The sequence below is a fragment of the Ostrea edulis genome, chromosome 4, assembly GCF_947568905.1.
Source record: "Ostrea edulis chromosome 4, xbOstEdul1.1, whole genome shotgun sequence".
Lineage (NCBI taxonomy): Eukaryota > Metazoa > Mollusca > Bivalvia > Ostreida > Ostreidae > Ostrea > Ostrea edulis.
In genome coordinates this window covers 42,380,619-42,393,658 of record NC_079167.1, presented here as the reverse complement: position 1 = coordinate 42,393,658, position 13,040 = coordinate 42,380,619, and the positions used below count along the sequence as shown (strand labels likewise).

The 13,040-nt window shown below is 35.7% G+C and overlaps 1 protein-coding gene across 6 annotated transcripts in view; it reads right to left on the bottom strand.

The window, feature by feature from the left end:
* The window catches only part of LOC125669860 (protein FAM110B-like), a 13,576-nt gene extending 738 nt beyond the window's left edge, over nt 1-12,838 (bottom strand). Inside the window, exons 1-5 of one of the 6 annotated variants that reach the window (XM_048904693.2) lie at nt 12,672-12,813; nt 9,969-9,987; nt 4,461-4,637; nt 3,263-3,386; nt 1-2,260 (exon numbers count right to left, since the gene is read on the bottom strand). The exon at nt 1-2,260 is cut by the window's left edge and continues 738 nt beyond it. In XM_048904693.2, coding sequence (XP_048760650.1) covers nt 1,249-2,260; nt 3,263-3,386; nt 4,461-4,614 — 1,290 coding nt within the window. In that variant the 5' untranslated portion in view covers nt 4,615-4,637; nt 9,969-9,987; nt 12,672-12,813 and the 3' untranslated portion in view covers nt 1-1,248. Of the gene's footprint in view, nt 2,261-3,262; nt 3,387-4,460; nt 4,638-7,886; nt 8,534-8,574; nt 8,940-9,033; nt 9,249-9,968; nt 9,988-12,671 lie in introns of those variants that run through there. The other 5 variants (XM_048904691.2, XM_048904690.2, XM_048904692.2 and 2 more) reach the window with 5 other exon arrangements.
* Nucleotides 12,839-13,040: the final 202 nt, after the last annotated feature.

Below are 13,040 nucleotides of genomic sequence, written 5' to 3'. Positions count from 1 at the left end.
GAGATTTCTAAATGTACATTTCCAATGTTTTTAACTTCCATGTCTTTAGGAATTAAAATTAAAATGATACCCATTTCAGTTCACGCCAGCATGTATTTTCAAAAATAAAATTTACTTCTTAAATAAATGTATATTTAAACACTGAATATATTTGATTATTCTTTTACAATAACTGATTACACAGTAGCAGTTTATACTACAGTCAGTACACAAACACTGTTATAGATTCTTTAGCAGACAGTCTGGCATTTCAACATCCATCCCCTATGTAGTAGATTTCTCTAAAATTAATTAAATAGCTGCAATAATGTAGCTATTTCCGATTTTTTATTTTGAAACCCCCCCCCCCCCCAATACATTAGAGAGGGCTACAATATTGCAGCTAGTAATTAAACTGCATTAATTACATATCCTAAGGAATATCACCAGAAAGCTGAAGACAGTTGATTTGCAAGGCAACAAGCATTTTACACTGCAAGGAGCCTCTTGGTTTCAAAGGCACTGACAGATAAAAAACATTTCACAATTCACCACATACAAAATTAGATGCATCATTTATATTTTATCCCCAGTTACTGTATTTTATTCATTACACATAATGGCATCTTTCAACAGCATGAATTTATGATACAAATATTGCACTTCAATTGGTCTTGCCTCACTGGTCCACTTAAGCAATTAAACACAATATGCTGCATGTCAAAGCATAAAATCAATTGATATTGTTACCAGAGCAGGCACCAATCTACTGATTTTTCCAGCCACTTTTACAATATTCAGCTCTATAGTTGTAAATCTCAAATGCTAAAACTGTTGATTTTCAACATCATTTAACATCAATAAATTTTCTTTCAAAAATATGATTACCTAAAAAAATAATTCAAAACTGTACTTCGGCTGAAAGATTCAACCCATTGGATGGGGTGCACTGGGTGTAATAGCAGCATTTTCATGCATGTTATGAATTACCCTATGTGGGTTTTTATTAATTACGGTTCTTATCATCAATGAAATCATTATGAATACTCCATACTCTTCAAATTGTTTCCCCCCAAGTCTGAATGTATGTAGAAAACGTTCCAGCACATAATGAAAAACAACCTTCCAAGTTCACGGAATGAATTGTGTTTAGATGCAACCCTTGCTATCAGCAGGAAACCAAACAGTCATTAGGAGGTTGCTGATAAAAGACTGCACCTGTCAGCTTTATCACAGGTGTACAATATTTATGACCAGTTAACATAAACTTTAGGATGAAGACTGCTGACTAGGTTTTTGAGCCTTGTTCACATTGCACAACCATTTTATTATCCTAGCATTTGTTTCTACTACGGAAGTTTGTTTACTATTACATTCAGCAATTTTTTTGTCGGTTTCTGATATTCCCCCGCCCTGTGAAGCATCGCTACAGGAGCTCCTATCATTTGGAGCAGAGGCGATGGAGCTGAGACTCTCAAACATGTCACTATTCTGAGTTCTGTGATGAAGTCTGAGCATGGGGTCCAAAACTGATCGATCTATTCCCATTTCATCAAAGAATCTCTCGAGTTCTGTACTTGTTCTTGATAGTCTTGAACTCAGGTCAGAAAGGTCAGAACTTGTCCTTGAATGTCGACCACTAAGGTCGGATTGAGATCTATGAAGTGTCTTTTTTCTCCTTACTAGAACACCAGCTTCATTTTCTGATGTTTTTGTCGCAGGACTTGCACACCGTTTTTCCACCAGTACGGTAACGGATGTACTGAGAGACTGATAGGAAGTAGGAACTAAGAAGTCCTTGGATTTCACAGGCGGGGTAGGTCTGTCAGGAATATTGGGTTTTTCTGGAAGTTTTGGCCTATCTGGGAGCTTGGGCTTTTCTGCAAGTTTGGGTTTTTCATTTGAAGAGGAATCCATACTTAATCCATGGTCCTTGTATCTATTCTTTGAAGTACTTGACACAGGCACACAGACTTTTGACTTGTGATTTTCACTTAGCACAGGAGACACATGATTTTCATGTTCTTTAACTCCATTTCTCCCCACATCGACACAATTGTATCCTAGTTTGTGATCACTGGCACTCACAGGTCGAATTCTTTTGGAAGAACCGGAATGCACCGAGCTATTTGAATTTTTCTTCTGAACACATTTAATATCGGTCTTCTCTGTGGATTTCTGTGATGAAGCAGGGGAACCTCGATGATCCACGGAGTCTAATCCTAATCCATATTCAGACACCGGGCGAGTAGGACGGCTGCCAGAGATGCAACTGTTTGACCTGGGAACAGAGACATTATTGATTATGGAAGTTTACATATGTTTGTTCTCTGAAAGACTTGTCATTTCTCATCTGCAGTAATGATTTTTTAAAGTATTACTCTCTCATATAGTCACAGAATTAACAAGACACTACCATAAATAAAACTTCCTCACTGATTCTGCTTGAAATTAATTAGTAAATGCATTATCATGCTTACGTAAATCAAAATTCTGAATATTCTTTTTGCTCTTCAGTGAAGCATGATGGCTTTTGCGTTAGAATAATATTAATATTGTTTATGTTAAGTCATAAAAGCCTTAGATCCTAAAACTTATGGGCCATTATAACATTTTCACTCCTTCCTTTCATTGATCCCCTTTAATAACTTCTCATTAATTAACCACTCATTTCCCTGTTTATCAATGACACTAAATGCAGTGTCAGCTCCAATTTCTTATGTTAAATGCACTTCATTTGTTTAAGGAAAAGAAAAGCACCCATTTACTGTTGAGAAACCTTAAGTACATGGAGCTCTGCATGAACAAACTGCTTTAGGAAAATAAAATCAAGCAGAAATCAATGCCATGCACACAGAAACGTGCACTTTCTGCTGGCCTAATGCTACATCAATATTGTACTTACTGGTCCCCGATATGTAGTACTTCTGGTCTACTGCTACATCAATATTGTACTTACTGGTCACCGATATGTAGTACTTCTGGTCTACTGCTACATCAATATTGTACTTACTGGTCACCGATATGTAGTACTTCTGGTCTAATGCTACATCAATATTGTACTTACTGGTCCCCGATATGTAGTACTTCTGGTCTAATGCTACATCAATATTGTACTTACTAGTCCCCGATATGTAGTACTTCTGGTCTACTGCTACATCAATATTGTACTTACTGGTCACCGATATGTAGTACTTCTGGTCTAATGCTACATCAATATTGTACTTACTAGTCCCCGATATGTAGTACTTCTGGTCTACTGCTACATCAATATTGTACTTACTGGTCCCCGATATGTAGTACTTCTGGGTGCTTCAGCTCCTGCTTGTGGTTTAAAACGCTGATGCTCTTTACGTACTCTGACTTGGAGGCTTCCAAAAGTTCCACTGCACTCTTGCGTCTACGAGCTGAAAATGCATGAAGAAATTTGTCAGATGGTTCACGTTATGCACTCTCTCTTCTCCAGTAGATCGGTTTGAGGGACAAGCAGCCTTCACTTTCTTTTGCTCTGTCAGTCATCTTCCTCTGGGGAATCTATCACTGAGTAGCCTCCCTTGCCATGAAAGATTTTTTTTTTTAAGCAGCTATACATGAATTTGTTCCACTGCCATAAATTATCCCTTCAAAACTGATATAATCTTAGGCGATACAGGGCATCATCTGGATATCATATCATCATTTCTTCTTGCTTAATCTTATGTTTTGTTTTATTGATAAATCAGTCTGAGGTTTAGAGGATTAGACTTGAAGTATACAAATCTCTGAGGTTTAAAAGAAATTTGTCTGTAAATTGTCAATTTTAAAAAAAGATGGCAACTTTATCTCCAAAAGTACGTGCATGATCTCCTACAGCACATTAATGCATTACTACCTTTTAACAATATGCTACATGATCAGGTGTTGGCTAACTTAAGGAGGAGTAATACATCATTATAATGGCTGACTTCCTTATCAGCAATACATGTATATTCCTTTTAAATCTAATTGCCTAGCTGAGTAGCTCAATAGGTTTAAGTGTCGACTGCTGATCTGTAATACATGTCTTTGAGTCTAGCAGAGCTTTTCATTTTTTCCCAGATAAATTTCTTCTAAACCTGCATTTTTTAACTAAAATACTTTTCAATTTCAAAATATTGTTGTACATATTCTCCACTTTCCATCCATATCAGATTTCTCTGGTGTGTTATTCCTCCTCAATTTATCACATATTAACCAGAAACAAAATATATAAAAGTTACATGTTGGAATTTCGCAGCTGAATGGCACCCAATCCCCTATTCTATATACTGACTACTCATCAACAACCCCCCCCCCCTCCAAGACAACTCACCAAATATATTCATGTTGGTGGTGCCTTTTCATGCTGACTACTCATCAAATCCCCTCCCCACCCCACTCCCTGAGTACTCGCCTAGTGGTGCCTCTCCATTCTGATTACTTATCGAAACCCACTCCCCTTACCCCACTCCCCGAGTACTCACCAAATATGCCAGTGTTGGCGGTGCCTCTCCTGAGGAAGTCAGCTCCCTTAGTGGCCAGACGGTCTGGGGTCTTTGTGATGGAGGTTAACTGGAGACTCATGTTTTCATAAATTCGAAGAATCTCTCTCCTTCCTGAGCCCCATGAAATAGACATTAGCCTATATTACAGCCCATAATCTGTAAATACAAAGATGCCATAGCAACCCCACTTGAATTTCATAATATAAAGGTTTAGTGCATAATCCAAATTATTATGCATTTTATGAGCTTGCAAAAATATATAAAAGTTTTGCAGCACTGGCAGCACTTGCATAAATTACCCTTTTGTTAAAACAATATTCTCACTGGTAATTAAAAGAGTGTTGTGACTTCACACACACACACACACACATATATATATATGTAGTAATTGTGTGCAGAGAGTGCTTATTTGATGACTAGTTTTAATATTTTCTAACTTGAAACATTGATTACACTATATAGAGGAATACATTTTTATTATGTTATTTGATCTCTTTACAATGTATAGTATTTTCTTATGTAAAAAAAACTGTTTAACAATAATTAACAATAATATGAAATTAGAAAATATATTTTGATTTTGACGTCAATTATCTTTTCATAAAAAGCAGGCAGCCTATATATATACTTGTTTCCTCAACATGCTGCATCCACATGCAGTTTGCAGTCTATGTAACCTGTAGTTAATGTTGTAAACTTTCTTTCTTTTTTTGAATTTCCTTCTTTATAAAATGTCTTACTGTTATGCCCTCTGGGCCCAAAATTGGAATAAACTTATCTTATCTTATCTTATCTATATAAGTTCTTGTTCTGAAGTACTAGATTAATAAATGTTTACTTTTGGTCTGAAAATTTATAACATAAAGGGCAGATAACTTTGTATTTCACATATACATGTATTACAAAAATCTATGAAATTCTACCATTAGTTTTTCAGTTTTCTATTCCTAGACAGTATTTCATCCACAATACACATCCCATGAACTTGACAGTTCTGGGCGATAAATCAGATATTGACTGTCAAATTGCAGTAGTCCTGACATTAAGTGAATATTTGAGCAGGGGAAATCATTTTATTCAATAAATGAACATGTAATGTGGTAATAAAATTACATGATTTAATATTTCTTTTTGTATAATTACCTACATTTCAAAATTAAGTTGGATAACAAATTTTTTATAGACTGGACCAGGTCTGAGGATTGTTTTGATTGACCCTTGAACAGATCTGATGCCCTCAGTCTAAAGATTCAAACAATCTATCCATTCTCAGGTCAAACAAAACAGTTGTTAAACTATTAAACAAGAGGCCCATGGGCCACATTACTCACCTGAGCCACCTTGGCCCTGCACCAAAAACAAGATTTTGCCTTAAAGAATCTATATACAAATTTGAATCTATAAGTAGGTCAAACTCATAGGTCAAAAACCATTGTGTCATAAAGTCTTGCCGTAAAGAATCTCTATACAAAATTTGAAAGCCCTAACTAAAATAGTTCCTAATATATTTAATAGGTCATGTTTTCATAAAAGTTGGTAAAACTCGGAGTTTAAGGTCACAAGGTCAAAAGGCATGATATGAAATGAAGGGTCTTGCATAAGAAATTTATACACAAGATATGAAAGATCTACCTACATAGTTCAGGATATATTGAATAGGTAAGATTTTTATTAAAAGTAGGTCAAACTTCCAGGTCAAGGTCACAAGATTACATACCATTAGATCACATGAAAGATCTTTTCATAAGGAATGTACATACAAAATATGAAAGCCCTAGCTTAAATAGTTCAAGAGATATTTTTGAAGATATTTCCTATATATATCAGCACATATAACTTTGATCCCCTATTGTGGCCCCACCCAATCCCTGGGGGCCATGATTTTAACAAACTTGAATCTGCACTATGTCAGGAAGCTTTCATATAAATTTCAACTTTTTTGGCCCAGTGGTTCTTGAGAAAAAGATTTTAAATAATTTTCCTATATTTGCATGTAAAACTTTGATCCCCTATTGTGACCCCACCTTAACCCTGGGGGACATGGTTTTAACAAACTTGAATCTGCACTATGTTAGGAAGCTTTCATGTAATTGCAACTTGTCCAATTTTTGCATTTTCATGATTACATCCCCTTTCAAGGGAGCATGGCCCTTCATTTTAACAAACTTGAATCCCCTTTACCTTGGGATGCTTTGTGCAAAGTTTGGTTACAATTGGCCGGCTGGTTCTGGAAAGAATTTTTTTTTAAATTTTGTCAGTGTATTTTTGCTATTTCCCTATTATCTCCTCTTGGAGAAGGGCGTTCTTCATTTGATCAAACTTAAATTCCCTTCACCCAAGGATGCTTTTTGCCAAGTTTCGTTGAAATTGGCCCAATGGTTCTGGAGAAGTAGAATAATTATGTGAAAAGTTTACAGACAGATGGACAACGGGTGCATGATCATAAAAGCTCACTTGGGCTTTCAGCTAAGGTTAGTTAAAAATATCTACATATCATTGTATTTCGTTTCTAGATAAAAACACTGACTTCTAAACTATAAACATAAAAACCTATATATCACAAAATATAATGAATAAATGTGTTAAGGTTTTTGGAGGTCAGCATAATTACTTCATGTTCCCATTGTTTATCATATACTCCAGTCTCTCAACACAGACAATCTAGACTTTTATTCTTTGCATAATTTGAATATATCAAATTTGTGTATTGCACTGGTATTATTTTGGTAACGCACTTTACTATAATTAAATCATATAAAGAATATCCAGATTTTTCTGTCACCATAAAATTAATGAATGCACCTAGTGGTGGGGGTGAAGGGGGGGGGGGGTATATCAGGTGATCGATACATTTGAGTAAGTTATCACTTGCTCCAGTGTTCCTAACATCCTCCTATTACACATACACCCTCAACTAGACAGTTATTTTTAATCTGTTTTCTATGTTGTTCATAAGTGCAATGTTAACAATTGATGCATGCTGCATTATATCTACAAAGATATGCACATTACTTGTGAAGTATTTATCAGTCTCGATTCCAGTGAATCTAAACATTTCTTGCCAAATGCATGTATCAAAATGATAAAGTTCTCTGTATGAACTTAAGATAAAGTTAACAATGAAAAGCACTACTAAAATTTAAAGACCTTCTAAACGAATTTCCCTCCGAAAATGAAATCAATTATTCAACAAGAAGCTCTACTACAATATAGATCCATACTTGAAATTGATTTACTCTTTTTAAAAGACTTTTTTAAATGCTTCACCCACTTTAAGTCATGATTATTCACAACAACGCTGGTCTATTTGTGAAAATAATGGTAGTCAATGAATGACAGTGAAACCTCACTAAGTGCATTCCGCAATAAAATCAAGTTATGAATGAATAACAAAAATGAACACACCATAGGATTGTCTAACGAATTCCACAACATGTCACAAATCAGTTATTATCATAAAAACATAAGCCTGGAACAATATATTCTTGAAAACTTTATACTGAAATAAAACTTGAAGTATGATGCCCTGTATGTCTATGAGACAATCACTGTGTATGTATCTACCTGCTTCTATCACTGCAGTGCTGTATGTGACTCATTGGAAATTTTTCTTTAAGTCTGACTAAGGTAGAGTAATCAATAGTCAATACTCTATCTCCCTCAGCGCTTATAATGGCGGGAATTGTCAATAAAGGTCAAGTTATCAATGAACTATATGACTCTAACAATGTAATTAAAGCTCTAGGGCTAAACCGTTAGTCTAACTAAATGACTTACATGTGGAGAACTGAGTTTGTTATGTTGAACATTAAAATTTTTCGAGTTAAGATAATGACTGTGTCTGTGCCTTGACCCAGCAATCCAGACATGTCTCCGGATTTTTAATGAACTAATTTGATGAATAATTAAGTAGGTAGACTTACAAGATTACATGTTATTATGACTGGAGTCAGTTAGTCGTGTAAATCTACCTGACTTTTAACACTAAGTCATTATACTGTGATGTTACAGTCTGTGTTTGTTGTTAACTCATTCATGTAACAGTTGTAATAAAAACCAACAACAAGAAAACAAAAGTGAAACTGAAACACACCTGAAAACAAGATGCCTGTATGCTGAAGGCACATACCTTATGGATCCAGACGACATGATCCTATTATCAATCCATAAAGATCAAATAAGCTGTCCACAGGTAAAAATAATTAACGACTACCACACTTCTATCCCCTGTTTATGGTCAATGAATCGAGCTAACAAGATTGTGACCAGCTGGCACAGGTCAACCATCAAATTACTAGAGGTAAAAATGTCCCATTACTCATCATTCATCATCAGATCATAATCTTCAGTGTGTTTCTGCTCTGAATCATACACAGTCCATACGGAGGATTGCTTACTTTCAAATTAGCAATACACAACAAAGGAAAAACCTGTCGAGACTTCAAAAATAAAATGATCTTCATATTGACTCTGTTTAAATGACAAATAATGCGTAAACAATTACTGCACTAATTAGCTAGATGTACATTGCAAAACATTCAAAATGCCATACCTCAATGTCGCTCAGTCATGAGAACGTGATATAACAACATGACACAGAGTTTTTAGTCGTGGACTCAGGTGAAAAAAAAGCAGGAAATGCAGACGTCATTTACTGTGAGATAAAGACCAATCCGGCCTGGAAGTTGATATCCCCGATATGTGACCCATGCCAATACCAGGTTATGTTTATACCTGATAGGCCTGTTGCGGGTGGAGACCAATCAAGCATTAAATACCTCTATGGTTCCCTGCTCTTTTTACAACATAGTGACCAATTTGGAACAATTTACTTGGAAATACCTCACCTTTTGTGCAATAGACATAGGTATCTCTGTTTGACATGATCTGTATCACGGTTTGGTTGACTCAAACCAGTTACAAATTGACTGTCTGTTTTGTCTTCATTTTACAAATAACTAAAAAGAAAAATGTGCTGTTGGTTCTTTGCCATTTTATCTTTACACAATCGATTTAACTGCAGTTTTTGAACAGAAACAGGTGGCAATTTCTTCCCTGTTTGGGTTTCCCTGAGAAATTTTGAGCTACCTTTTAAAGCCTAGTGCTAAAGTAAACTTTACTTTTCCTTGTTCATTATTTGAAAAGTACACAATCACACGAAAAGGACATTGTAATGTTAAAATTCATGTACACCTCTAGGGTGCATAAGATTGTGAAATTGTTTTCACCATTTACAAATCCTGGAGGGATCATTAGCTGTGACCTTGAAGAAGAGACGGAGGACATGATTGGTGTTCTTGAGCGACCTTGTTATCGAAAGTTCTTATATTTCACAATTGTGCTCAGACAGCAACACATCCAAATACAAACAAATAAACAGGTCCCTGAATTCATCGTCTGTAAGCAACATATCAAAATGCAAACAAAAAACTGGTCCCTGAATGTTATGTGTCTGTAAGCAAACCTTGAGAATTATGAAATACTTACGACATGTAAAATTATAACACTGAAAAACAAATTTGCATGCATGAGGCTAGACTGCAATTGCAAAGTAAATAGTCGAACTACTGAAATTACATGTAACATAAACCAAAGGTGGTAAATTTTCATGCCCTCCTTCAAAGAGAAGGAAGTGTATTGGTTTGTACCTGTTTGTTAGACAAAGAGTTGTCTGCTAGACAATGTGTCATCTGCTAGATAAAGTGTCGTCTGCTCAGTATCTTGAGGATCCTTTGATTGACAGATCTCAAACTACCAGTACATGACCCCAACTGATTTTGAGGTCAAAGGTTCAAAAGTCATAGGATGAAACCAAAGGTAGTTTATTCAATATCTTTGGAACCCTTTGCTTGACAGATATTAAACTTGATACACAACATTGGTTATGACAACTTGATGACCTTTATTGAATTTGAGGTCATGGGGTTAAAAGTTACTGCGAGTATACAATTTGCCATTGAAATATTATGTGTTCCATTTCTAAAGATCCCTTAGCTTGATGGACATAAATTTCACGGAAAGTTTTTCATGACTAGTACATGAACCCCAATTAATTTCCAGGAGAAAAAAATCGTACATTGTGGAATTTTTTTATTGAAAACTAGTAAATCTATGTCCAAGGATCAAACTTCATAGGCAAGTTGCTGAAGACAGCAACACATGACCCCCACTGATTATAAGGTCAAAAGTTCAGAATTCACAGGTTTTCTAACATGGATACAGTAGCAGCTGTTGTCCAATTGATAACTGAAGAATCTTTGTTTTATAGGTAGGTTTGTCAGGACTAATACAGGACCCCTATTTATTTTAGGTCAGATAATATCTAATAAGCAATCAGCAATTAATAACAAAAGAACTTTATTGTCCAATTGTCATCAAACTTCATTGGTAGTTTGATGGTCAGACGGGTTCGATCGCTGGTGGTTCAGTTGGCAGAGCACCTGAATGGAGATTCAGGAGGCCCAGGTTTGAATCCCTGGTCTGTTGCACTTTCTCCCTTTCTGTTACAGAAGATTGGTCATGATTAGCTGTTGACCCTCTATGGAGCTTCAAGCATGCATACAGAAGTTGTCCAACCAATACCTAGATAACTCTTTGCCCCGTGGTCATCAAACTTCTTATAATGCTAAGCAGCTTGGTCATGGCTAAGAGATTACCCCTATTGACTTTTAGGTCAAAGATAACTCAAGGGCCTTAAACTAAATAGTCATAAAGCTTCATAGGAAAATTCATTATCACTGGCGGATGACCCTTATTTGTTTTCAGGTAGAAATTTCACCATGTATTCTAATCCTGGAATTCAGTTTGGGAGGAGGGGGGGTCATCTGTTTTACAAGCATGTCTTGTTTAGATAGACAACCAAAACCAAAAAATGAGAAGGAAAACATTTGTGGAAGAGGAGGAAATACAGATTAATGGAATTTATTTACAATACGCTGTCTTCCCTATGATTTCCTCGTGTTTGACAGGTTGTACGTGTATGTAAACATTGAGCAGAGGAGTAAACAATAATGACATGTGTGTATGAAACAACCCACAAATTCATAAATTCATAAACTCACACCTGTCTAAAACTGTCCGCCACAACCATGGAGAAAGTCTTTATAATAAATCAATACACATCATTAATGTAATAATCTGACAATCATCATTTTAATATTTAAGTCTAAGCATCCTTTGGTTTCCATGCAATCAATCTATGTTCTGAGTAAAATTGTTCTGTTGTTAAGCACATTTAGATAACATGCAAAGTCACAACATTAACAAGGATTTAGTGTTTTCACTGCTTTGTTTAATTCGTCTGTTGGAAGAAAAAACATTACAAGAACAGACAGCTGTAACTCCAAGGATCAGTGGCAAAAGCACCTGACAAGTAAATGCAGGGTCCCAGGTTCGATTCCAGTCCAGCCACAAATTTTCTCCTTTCCTTATATATATTACATTTGGTGCTGTTGACCACCCCTGGACTTAAGGCCCCCAAGACCGTAAACTGAGAATAGGCTTAGATCTAAATTTCAAATCCAGCTAACTTTTGAAATAATTTTCATAAACAAATAAAATTTTCAGTATATGTTTGCATTTGATTTGATTTTATAAACCTGCAGTTTTTCAAACATCTGTGCCAGATAAATCTTCAGATATAAGTAATCAAAATTTTTACTTAAGTCTATTCTCAGTTTATGGTCTTGGGGCCAGGTGAAAGTCTTGATAAAGACAAAAAAAAACATTTCATGGGGGGGGGGGGTTATGTAGTAGTTAGGGCTATATCAATATAGATAGCTCAGTGGTGGTGGTGGTGGGGGGGGGGGGGGGGTATGTAGTAGTTAGGGCTATAAGTACTGTGGATATCAATATTGATAGCTCAGTGGTTAGAGGACAAAGGTTCGATTCCCGTTCAGCCATAGATTTTCTCTTAAATTTCCTATTATTACACAGAGAATTTTACTTTTAAAATTTTTTTTGTGCAATTAACAACAATACCAATATTTATGCTTATTGCAATGTTTTGTTTATTGTTTCCACATAGGCAAAGTGAACAAAACAAATCCACTTGCCTTCAATGCGCCTTCAACTACCATTATTATGTATGGTACATATGCCGAGGAAATTCAGATTGAACAAAAGCGTGTCCACTTCTCCAATGTAACAGTTTTAACTTCCTTGATAAACATATCAAAAATAAAATCTTACCTTCTCCTGTTCAATCAAAACAATTACAGTTGATCACGAAATCTAGTTTATATTCGTCACGCATATCGCACCTGCCATATGATATGGAGGGCCCAGTATAAGTTAGTAGGTTTATTGTTTACAAATCCCACAGCAATCGCAACTTCTCGGGCCTTTTCTAACAAGACACTCGGCTGTTTCCGTATAGCCCAACGAGTTTACGAAACAGCCGAACGTCTGATTGTTCCATACCGTAGTACAAGTTACGCCCCTTTATGCATTTCATTAATTAAAGTAAAGTAAATTTTTAAAGTCGGCACTATATACATTCAACATATCAAAACACAAGCTCTGTAGAGCTTTTTAAGCGACTATCACATGAACATTCAT